Source organism: Tenrec ecaudatus, chromosome 9, assembly GCF_050624435.1.
Source record: "Tenrec ecaudatus isolate mTenEca1 chromosome 9, mTenEca1.hap1, whole genome shotgun sequence".
Taxonomy (NCBI): domain Eukaryota; kingdom Metazoa; phylum Chordata; class Mammalia; order Afrosoricida; family Tenrecidae; genus Tenrec; species Tenrec ecaudatus.
The window spans coordinates 52122869-52133656 of NC_134538.1; the positions used below are offsets into that span (position 1 = coordinate 52122869).

The window sequence follows — 10788 nt, forward strand, 5'->3', positions numbered from 1 at the left end:
CATGCAAGGATGGTCGAGACACACGACTGCGTTTGACAGGGCCTGCGAGGGGACGGGAGGGACACTTGCCTTGCCCTAAAGTTTTATGCTCGCTTCCGCAGAAGTTCACGCTGAAAGCGGCGCGGGTCCCGCCGGCTGTCCCCGCGGAGCACGGTGACGGAATGAGGGTGCCCGGGTTGAGGCTGGGACTGGGCTGGGGCCAGTTGCAAGGCGCCCCAGTCAAAGGTCCAGAAAAGTGGGAAAAGAGCGTGAACCACACTTGGGACCCCCCTCTAAGTCTAGTCCGCATATCCAGAAAGCCCTGGGCGGCCCACTACGGTGGGGAGCGTCGCGGAGGCCCTCTCCTTGGGGTTTCTGGTCACCTCCAGAGGACTCCGCTGGAGCCTGGCCTCTGGGTCGGCATCCCAGCTTGGGGGAGGCGCGGGGGTGGGGAGAGGGCTGGCTGGAGGGCGAGGAGCGGCCCGGAGGCCGAGCGGGGTGGGACGTGGGGGAAGGCGGGGCGGAGTGCCGGGCAGGGGCGGCGATCCCCTGCGGTCCCCCTCCAGTCCGCCAGCCCCTCGGCCCTCCGTCCAGGGCGTCCGGCCGGCACTCCGCTCCGCTCCACTCCGGCTGCTGAGCACCGGGAGCTGCCAAGGGCGCCGCGCCCGCCCACCCCGCGCCCCCGCTCGCTCCTCCCGGGCCGCCCCTGCGCCCCTGCGCCCCGGCTCCGGAAGCTCCGGCCCCTGCCCGGCCGCCGCTCACGCTTTGAAGAAGCTAGCGCACCAAGCAGAGCCCGGGGGGGCAGGAAAAGGCGCCGCGCGGGGCCCCCGCGGGCTGGCCGCCCCCAGCCCAGACCCCCCTGCAGCGTGGCCCCATGGCGCCCGTGCTCGGCTGCCTCCTGGCGCTGCTGGCGCTGTGTCCCGGGGGGCGCGCGCAGACCGTGCTGACCGACGACGAGATCGAGGAGTTCCTCGAGGGCTTCCTGTCCGAGCTGGAGCCCGAGCGCCGCGAGGAGGAGGAGGAGGACGACGTGGAGCCCCCGCCGCCCCCCGAGGCTACCCCGAGCGTCCGCAAAGCCCAGGCTGGAGGCAAGAAGGCTCCGCGGCCGCGGCCCACGGGAGAGAGTAAGACGCTGCTTGGGGAGGCGTGTGGGGAGGGCCCGTGGAGTTGCCCTAGAATAGAACTGAGTCAGGTGAGAATGGAGGGGCGGGGGGCCATCGAGTCAATGCTGACTCACAGCGATCCCTTGTGGGTGCCTGGGACTGTAACTGTGCACGGGAGTCGAAAGCCCACGCGTTCTCCCTACGGAGCTGCTGGTGGTTTCGAACTGAAGACCATGCGTATCGCAGCCCAACACGCAGACACGGCACATCACCAGGGCTCCTCCTTCTGTGGGGGCAATGAATAGGCTTGCACTAGATGGCAGTGAGTTTGGCTTGGTTTGGTGCATGGGCTGAGCGCAACTCCATCTGCGCAGCCAGGAGAATGGCTTGGTAATGCTCTAGCCTCAGTCTTCCAGGAAATGTGTAGGGGTGAGGTTGAGCACCCCCCGCTGGCTTAGAGTCAGGGGCCTGGAACCACATTTAGTACTCTGGCAGTCAGGCCGCTTTGGAGGAGCGCAGACCCCTGGAGGGACCAGGTGTGAGCCAAAATGGAGATGTTGGTCACCCTCCTCCCAGTTCACTACTCACCTCTGCACTACCCCCGCCACCCTCCCCCCACCCCCCGCCACCCCCAGGCCTGTGCTATGTCTTAACCCTGCTGTTTTACTGGGGCTGCTCAGGACCGCCCTGGGAGGGGACCTAGAGGTACGCTCCTACCCTTGGTGTTTGACTTCAGCAACTCAGAGACAGGGGAGGGGCTTCCAGAAGACACCCTGCACCCCCAGGCTCCCAGGAACAATAAGTAGCGCTGGGTTATTATGAAGATTAACTGAATCATTTAACTTGGGACCTCTTACATAATCATTTGTCAATAAATCATAACTGTTTATTGTCTTCCCAGGAGGGGTGGAAAAATTATGTTTATCTTTTTTTTTTCTCAAGAGATTCCAAGTCAGCCATCATTCCCAAAGTTCAGCAGGGCCCCTCCCCTACTGTTCCAGCTCTCCATCTTTCTGGCCCATTCTCCTGCCCTGAAGGAGTGGGGCCTTACACCCAAGTCGTCACCCCTGCCCCCATTCCTGAGATCTTTGATGTATTTGCAGCATCAAATTTTTTTGCTCAGGGTACTGGGAGGATTCCCACCAAGAAGCCTGGCCTTTAGGCCTTTCCCAAGACTCGATTGAGGCCAGGCCAGCAGAGAGGCCCCTCCGGTCCTCTGTGAGGTCCTACGACCCACCCCCTCTCTGCTCCACCACCTCTGTTCCTGCCAGGACATTCTTTCCTCTTAGGGCTTCAAGACCCACCCCTTCCTTTGAACCTTTTCTTATCCCTGCAAGGAGGCTTCAGGGAGGACCCTGTGACCCTTAACCCTCCTGAGTTAGTGAGAAATGAGACTGCCTCCCTCTTCGGCCATGCAGCTCTAGGGCTGGCTGGTTCTCTCTGGTTCCCTCCCCACTCGTGACTATCCAGTGGGCATACAGTGAGGGGCCCTTGTTGAAGCTCTGGCGACTGGAAAGCCCGAGCCTTCTCCATGGATATTGGGTGTCCCCTGCTCTGTGCTCAGAGTGGCCAGGTTGTGGTGGTGACAGCCTTAATGTGCACATAAACAGTTGCGGTCCTCAGGCCAGCACTGCCTCTTGAAGGAGGGCCTCAGCCTCAGTTCCTGGTCTGTAGGAGAAACTGATGAGGCCCCTGCGCTCCAGGAGCTCTGGTCATTTGACTTGAACCTGAATTCCCAACAGCTCCCCCGGAAAAGGCTAAAGACAAGGGAAAGAAAGGGAAGAAGGACAAAGGTGCCAAGCCAACCAAGCTACCCAAGAAGCCCAAGGAGAAGCCACCCAAGGCCACCAAGAAGCCCAAGGAGAAGCCACCCAAGGCCACCAAGAAGCCCAAGGAGAAGCCACCCAAGGCCACCAAGAGGCCTAAGGAGAAGCCACCCAAGGCCACCAAGAAACCTGTAGCTACAAAGAGGCCTCCCACTCCAACCCCCTCAGAGACCCTTGAGTGGCCACTGCCCCTGCTCCCCAGCCCTGGTCCCAAGGAACCACCCCAGGAGGGAGGTGTGTACTAGGGTTTTTCTGGAGTGGGACTCTGACTTACTGGGGTGTGGGCAAGGTGGAAGTAGGCTGGATTCTTAGGTCACTGCTTCCTGCCAGCCCTCGGGTCTTCCCACTTACAGGGTGTGCTCTGGGGTCTTGTTTTGATGAACTCTTGACAGCCTGATGGGTGAATTCCCTCAGTGTCGGGGTTCTGATGGGTAAGGAGAGGGCATGGTGACCTTGTAGGAGGGGCTTGTTCTTCACTGTCCTGGGGTCTCTGTCCCATGGCCCTACCCATGTGTCCCTGGAGTCTGAGTTTTCAGGGCTCCCTCCTGCTTTACAGGGGGTGGGTAACACCAGCCAAGAAGTTGAGGCCCATCCTCCCTCTGCTGGAGGAAGACTTCCGGTCCACCTGCTCGGGCTGCTTCTGTGTTGCAGGCGGGGCCCTCCCACCCCCCTGGCAGGGTGGAGGGTGGGGGTAGAGGAGACAGGTGTGGTACCACAGGAGCACCAGTCTGATGAGTGACAGCAGCCACCCTGGCCTCAGCATGAGGGTGACCACCTTTGTGCCAGGACTTCCTGTCGAAGATGCAGACAGCCCTGGGCTCAGGTTTCCCGGTCGGCCGGGTGGGGGCGGTCAGTGTGTGTCTTCAGCAGGGCGCCTCTGCCTGTGTGTCCCTCCTAGGGCTGGAGGAGGAGCAGCCCACATTGGACTACAATGACCAGCTCGAGCGGGAGGACTATGAGGACTGTGAGTAGGCTGCCCACCTTGGGTTTGCATTCGGACTCTGAGCAGGGCCTCTGGGCCCGGGGCGCAGGTGACCTGCCTCCGCACCCCTTCCTCCTCAGTTGAGTACATCCAGAGACAGAAGAAGCCCAGACCCCCGCCAAGCAGGAGGAGGCCGGAGCCACCCGAGGAGAAGCCTGAGCCTACTCTGCCCCGGCTGGTGGTTGATGGCTTGGAAGAGGAAATCGGTAGGGCAGCTATATCCTCCTTGGGGCAGTGGAGAGGTTAATTGGGAGGGGGCAGGGAGCTGGAGATAGGGGTAAGGAGGGTCTGTGGCTCTAGGGTGTGGAGCTTTGGGGGCACTGAGCCCATCCTCCCTATTGTATCCACAGAGCAGCCTCTGGAGCCCCCACAGCCCCTGCCCAACCCTGATTATGGTGGGGGCTATGTGATTCCTGACTATGACGACAGTGAGTATCCAAGACGCCTGGAGTCAGAGACCAGGCTACAGCGCCTGTCTGACTGTGGGGACCATGCTGCCCTATCCCCTGGAATGGCCCCCCAGCCTCTGCTCCTACCTGCCCTCTTCCCCCTCAGGCAGACCCTCCCTGGCAATTGCACTGCTTCCTGCTTAGCCCTTGTCCCCAGTGGCGGTATCCAGGCCTGCAGCCAAGCTGCTCCTCCCCACTACCTCACAGCACACCCCAGGTGTAGGCCCTTCTGTTATCCCTCCCTTCCCAAGCTTGTAGAGCTTACCAGGTTCTCCTCATTACCCATGACCCAGGCTTGCCAAAGTAGCCAGGCTGATAGCTCCCCAGATGTTCAGGATATTCCCCCATCCTCTACCCAGTGAAGCCTGGGCACTCTTGGTGGCTGCTCCTAGCAGCAGGTCAGGCACCACTCCACGCATGCCCAGGCCCCAGGCCCAGCTCTCCCTCCCCAGCTCTGATCCCTCACCTCCCCCTATCCGAACACCTGTGGGGCCAGATTTCCCACCTCACTCGGATCCTGCTTATTCCCCTCTGCACCATGGCTGTCATCTGCCAGGCCCCGCTGCTCTTCCTTGTGTCCTGTACAGTCTGAGTCCTGTGAGCCAGGAGGCCTGGCAGGCAGCATGGCTGGGTGAGCCCAAACCCTTGTAGACTGAGACTAGGGAACAGTCACCTGGGCCACTCTCAGCAGGTCTCTCGCTTTCACAGTGGACTACTACTTCCGGCCTCCTCCTCACCTGAAGCCGGACGCTGAGCTGGACACAGACGAAGAGAAGGAGACGATGAGTGCGTGGAACCAAACTATTCTTCTTGCACCTGCTTCCCCGAGGTCCAGCGCTAGGTTAACAGACAGACCCTCCTGCTTTATCCTCAGAGAAACCCAGAAAGGAGGGCGGCAGCCCCAAGGAAGAGACAGACGCCAAGTGGGCTGTGGAGAAGGGCAAGGACCACAAAGGTATGCCTGTGGACGGGGTGGGGAGCGGGGCTGAGGGTGGTGGGGTGGCATCTGGACCCTAACCGTGACTCCTCCCTTTATTGCTCCACAGGGCCCCGAAAGGGCGAGGAGGAGGAGTGGGTTCCAATGGAAAAAATCAGTGAGTCTGTCCCCCAGAGTGAGAGTCTGGTAGCCAGTGACCTGCCTAAAGCCTGGGACCCAGGTCCAGATTCCCTGGCCGCCACTCCCGCACCCTAACACCCTTGTCTCCTCCTACATTCCCGGATCCCTGGGAGAAGTCTTGCTTCCATGGGCACCTCCACTCAAGTTTGGATGCTGGGCGGGTGGGCTGGGCTCAGCAACTCAGATTGGACGGCTAGGGCCGAGCAGAGCTCCCTGGGGCTGAGCTTTGGTGGGGGTGGTAAGGAGAGGTCAGACCCTTGGGCTGGTGGAGTGAAAGCCTGGCCTTGGAGAATAACATAATTGACCTTCAGATGAGCCTCTTGCCTCCCCAGGAGTAGGTGGTGTTGGCCAGTTCTTCAGATGAGAAGGCTAAGCCTGGGGAGTCAAAGGACATCCTAGTAACTGGGAGGCACTCCTGTCCTAAGTTTGAGTGACAGCTGGAGTGGGCCGGGCCAGTAGCATTATCAGGGGGATTGGTGCCTCCCCCCAACCCACTGATTCAGTGGGCACTAGCTGGCTGAGGTCTGTCTGCCTTCTTTCTCGTTGATATAGCAGGTGTGGGCATTGGCCCCTGGGTCTTGGGACTCCTGGATTTGGGGTGTGGTAGAATCAATGGGTCTGCAGCTTGAGGTGCTGTGTTCCCTAGAATGCCCCCCTGTTGGGATGGAGTCACACCGAATCGAGGACAACCAGATTCGTGCCTCCTCCATGCTACGGCATGGCCTGGGTGCACAGCGTGGCCGGCTCAACATGCAGGTAGGCTTTTGGGTGGTCCTTCCTAGCCTGGGCCGGGGCTCCTCCTGCTCCCGCTCAGGCCCCTTGCACGCTTCCCCAGGCAGGGCCCAACGAAGACGACTACTATGATGGAGCATGGTGTGCTGAGGATGATGCACAGACACAGTGGATTGAGGTGGACACGAGAAGGACCACCAGATTCACCGGTGTCATCACCCAAGGCCGGGATTCCAACATCCAGTACGCTGCTGGGGGAGTGGGGGCTCTAGGCCCCATGCAAATCCTACTTGGGACATCCCACTGGGCTGAGTCTAGCCAGAGAAGGCCCCTAGACTTCAGTTGGGCTGCTACCATGACCCTGTTCCCTAGCCCTATCACAAGTTGAAACTTTCCAGATGAGCAAACCAGCCCCGAAGGGACAGGTAGCCTGGCCCACTCCCTCCCACACATTGGGAGCCCCTACTGCTCCAGCAGATGGCTCCGGACCTCTGAGGGCTGGATGGTGGAGAGTGGCCTTGCTCTGACTGGCCCATTCCCTGTACCCCCAGTGATGACTTTGTGACCACTTTCTTCGTGGGGTTCAGCAACGACAGCCAGACGTGGACAATGTACAGCAATGGCTACGAGGAAATGGTGGGTGCTTCCTCTTGGGGCCCGGCTCTGCACCATGGTCTGTGGCTGGATGGGCGGCTGTCCTGAGTCTCTCTGTCCCCAGACCTTCCATGGAAATGTGGACAAGGACACACCTGTGTTGAGCGAGTTCCCTGAGCCAGTGGTGGCCCGCTTTATCCGCATCTACCCACTTACCTGGAACGGCAGCCTCTGCATGCGCTTGGAGGTGCTGGGCTGTCCGCTGGCCCGTGAGTAGTCCGTGGGGGTGGGGATGGACTGGGAGAAAAGATCAGGGGTGCGGTGGGCGGGAGGGTGGCCACTGTGGGGAGGTGGCCAGGAGGCAGCAGGCTACTCAGGTCTCACCTTCTCGTCTGCAGCTGTCTACAGCTACTATGCACAGAATGAGGTGGTGGCCACCGACAACTTGGACTTCCGCCACCACAGCTATAAGGACATGCGCCAGGTGGGGAGGACCCTTTCTTTGGGCTGGCTAGTGTGGTCTTTGCTCAGGGACTGGTGCTGGGCTTCTGGGAGTGGGGGTGCTCCTGCCTTATCCCTGGGAATTCCTGCATCCCTCCCTCATCAGGGCAGAGCCAGGTGGCCCTGCTGGTCCTCAAGAGGGAAGTTAAGACAGACTCCCCAGGGCCCACTCCATGCTATGGTGGCACCTGAGAGGAACTGGGGTCCCTGCAGGGCCCCTCTTGCCCCTTCCGGTGGGGGTCCTCCAAATAGACTCCTCACCAGAGCAAATGGGAGTGGCTGGGGTCCACTGGATGGGGGGGGCATGGGACTGAATCTCAGCCCACGCCCCTCAGCTGATGAAGGTGGTGAACGAGGAGTGCCCCACCATCACCCGCACATACAGCCTGGGCAAGAGCTCCCGTGGCCTGAAGATCTACGCCATGGAAATCTCAGACAACCCTGGCGACCATGAGCTGGGTAAGCAGGGGGCTGTGGGGCAGTCCTGGCCCCCCGGGCTCCGCCCCTCCTGCCTGTGCTCAACTGAGTGTCTCCTCTGGGTCCGTCAGTGCCTCGGTCCATCTGGCAAGCCTTTACCCAGCCCCCACCCTCCCTCCCACACTACTAGCCGTGGGGTCTAGGAGCTTGCTGAGCCCCCCGCCCTTACAGGGGAGCCAGAGTTCCGATACACAGCTGGCATCCACGGCAATGAGGCGCTGGGCCGGGAGCTGCTGCTGCTTCTCATGCAATACCTGTGTCGCGAGTACCGCGACGGGAACCCGCGCGTCCGCAGCCTGGTGCACGACACACGGATCCACCTGGTACCCTCACTGAACCCCGATGGCTACGAGGTGGCAGCACAGATGGTGGGTAGGTAGGGCAGGGGTGACGGCGGGGCTGCAGTTGGGCAGCAGGGCCTGACAAGCTGGTTCCCCACAGGGCTCAGAGTTTGGGAACTGGGCACTGGGACTGTGGACAGAGGAAGGTTTTGACATCTTTGAGGACTTCCCAAATCTCAACTCTGTGCTTTGGGCTGCTGAGGAGAAGAAATGGGTCCCTTACCGGGTCCCAAACCACCACCTGCCTATTCCTGAGCGCTACCTTTCCCCAGATGCCACGGTGAGGTCGGGGTCCTGGCCAGGCTTGGTGTCCTGGGGAGCTTAACTCCAGGCACCTGGGCACACAAACCGGTTTCTGCCATTTGTCCATGCCGGAGGGGGCAGAGGGAGGTGCCTGGTGACCCCTGACCTCATGTGTCCCCACTGGTGGTCCCACAGGTATCCACTGAGGTGCGGGCCATCATCACCTGGATGGAGAAGAACCCCTTTGTCCTGGGGGCAAACCTGAATGGTGGCGAGCGACTCGTGTCCTACCCTTATGACATGGCCCGCACACCAAGCCAGGAGCAGCTGCTGGCTGCCGCCATGGCAGCTGCCAGGGGGGAGGATGAGGATGAGGTGTCCGAGGCACAGGAGACCGCGGACCACGCCATCTTCCGCTGGCTGGCCATCTCCTTTGCCTCCACTCACCTCACCATGACGGAGCCTTACCGGGGTGGGTGCCAGGCCCAGGACTACACAAGTGGCAGTGGGATCGTCAACGGAGCCAAGTGGAACCCCAGATCAGGGAGTGAGTGAGGCCTGGGGCATGGGCGCTACATCTGGGGAGACCAAGTGTGGACACAGTGGTGACTGTGGCTGTTTTGTCCCTGCCCCAGCCATCAACGACTTCAGTTACCTGCACACCAACTGCCTGGAGCTCTCCATCTACCTGGGCTGTGACAAGTTCCCCCATGAGAGCGAGCTGCCACGGGAGTGGGAGAACAACAAGGAAGCCCTGCTCACCTTCATGGAGCAGGCAGGCGCCCAGGGACTCGGGCAGCAGGGAGGAGAGGGCCTAGGGCCATGGGCACGGGCACCAGGGAGGAGAGGGCCACGGGCCATCCACGCGGGCAGCAGGGAGGAGAGGGGCTGAGGGCTGTGGGCATGGGCAGCAGGGAGGGGCTGAGGGCTGTGGGCTGTGGCCGTGGGTGTGGACAGCAGGGAGCAGCGGGCTGAGGGCCGTGGGCTGAGGGCCGTGGGCGCGGGCAGCGGGGAGGGGAGGGGCTGAGGGCCATGGGCAGCATTGAGGAGAGGGCTCCAGGGCCATGGGTGTGGGCAGCAGGGAGGAGAGGGCCGAGGGCTGTGGGCGCGGGCAGCAGGGAGAGAGGCTGAGGGCCGTGGGTGTGGACAGCAGGGAGCAGCGGGCTGAGGGCCGTGGGCGCGGGGCTGAGGGTCATGGGCAGCATTGAGGAGAGGGCTCCAGGGCCGTGGGTGTGGGCAGCAGGGAGGAGAGGGCCGAGGGCCAGGCTGGGCCCTGCACGGTCCCCGGCGGGGCTTCCATGCGGCACGTTTGCCCCCAACCTGCAGGTCCACCGTGGCATTAAGGGGGTGGTAACAGATGAGCAGGGCATCCCCATCGCCAATGCCACCATCTCTGTGAGTGGCATCAACCATGGTGTGAAGACAGGTACGGTACTCCACTCCCCAAGGGCTCCCCTTCATCCTCCCTGACAGTGGAATACCAGTCTGTGTAAGGGGACGGGGCGGGGGCAAGCGGTGGGCGTTCGGAGACTTCACACGGGCCCTTGCTCCTGCAGCGCATGGGGGCGATTACTGGCGCATCCTGAACCCGGGTGAGTACCGTGTTACAGTACACGCAGAGGGCTACACCCCGAGCTCCAAGATCTGCAACGTCGACTATGACATTGGTGCGACACAGTGCAACTTTGTCCTTGCGCGCTCGAACTGGAAGCGCATCCGCGAGATCATGGCCATGAATGGAAACCGGCCCATCCCTCGCATCGACCCGTCCCGCCCTATGACCCCCAAGCAGCGGATGATGCAGCGCCGCCGCCTGCAGTACCGCCTAAGGATGCGAGAGCGTATGCGTCTGCGCCGCCTCAACTCCACAGTGGGCCCGGACCCCTCTACCAGCCTGCCTCCCACCCAACCTCCCACCCAGCCCCCCAGCCCTGCGCCGGGGACGTGGAGCCCCTTGTCCTCGACCACTGCTGGCTGGGAGGAGGAGTTGGAGACCGAGATCTACACGGAGGTAGTGACGGAACTTGGGACTGAGTTTACAGTTGAGGAAGACCTGGACATGGGCCCAGAGGACCCCTTAACGACGGTGGAGACCTACACCGTGAACTTCGGGGACTTCTGAGGGGCAGGCAGCTCACTATCCTTCACCATGGCGAGTGAGGCCCACGTGATGTGGGGCTGGCTAGGAACTACCCAGCTTCCTCTGTCTGAGGGGGCAAGAATATGACCAGGAGCTGAGAGCCAGAGCTGTGCACAAGCCGTCAGGCCTGCCTGGGTCCTGCCCTGCTCTGCCCTTGCCAGCGAGTGCCTGTGCTGGGGTATGGGGTGGTTTAAGGCGGCAGGAACGGATCAGTCCCCTAGCTTGGACCGTCCAATAAAACACTTCCACAGCACACAGCTCTCTCACCTACAGCCGATGTGAGGAGGGAAGGGAGGTGATAATG

The 10788-nt window shown here is 61.6% G+C and overlaps 1 protein-coding gene across 1 annotated transcript; it reads left to right on the top strand.

Moving 5' to 3' along the window:
* The first annotated feature begins 524 nt into the window (after nucleotides 1-524).
* On the top strand, nucleotides 525-10737 carry AEBP1 (AE binding protein 1). Its single transcript, XM_075558090.1, has 20 exons — nucleotides 525-1103; nucleotides 2825-3142; nucleotides 3807-3872; nucleotides 3971-4096; nucleotides 4241-4318; nucleotides 5048-5125; nucleotides 5214-5294; nucleotides 5386-5433; nucleotides 6103-6212; nucleotides 6292-6431; nucleotides 6740-6824; nucleotides 6907-7051; nucleotides 7181-7266; nucleotides 7619-7742; nucleotides 7932-8128; nucleotides 8202-8381; nucleotides 8540-8891; nucleotides 8980-9119; nucleotides 9671-9770; nucleotides 9901-10737. The coding sequence occupies exons 1-20, from the start codon at nucleotides 854-856 to the stop codon at nucleotides 10464-10466; spliced, it is 3270 nt and encodes a 1089-aa protein (XP_075414205.1). The 5' UTR covers nucleotides 525-853; the 3' UTR covers nucleotides 10467-10737.
* Nucleotides 10738-10788: the final 51 nt, after the last annotated feature.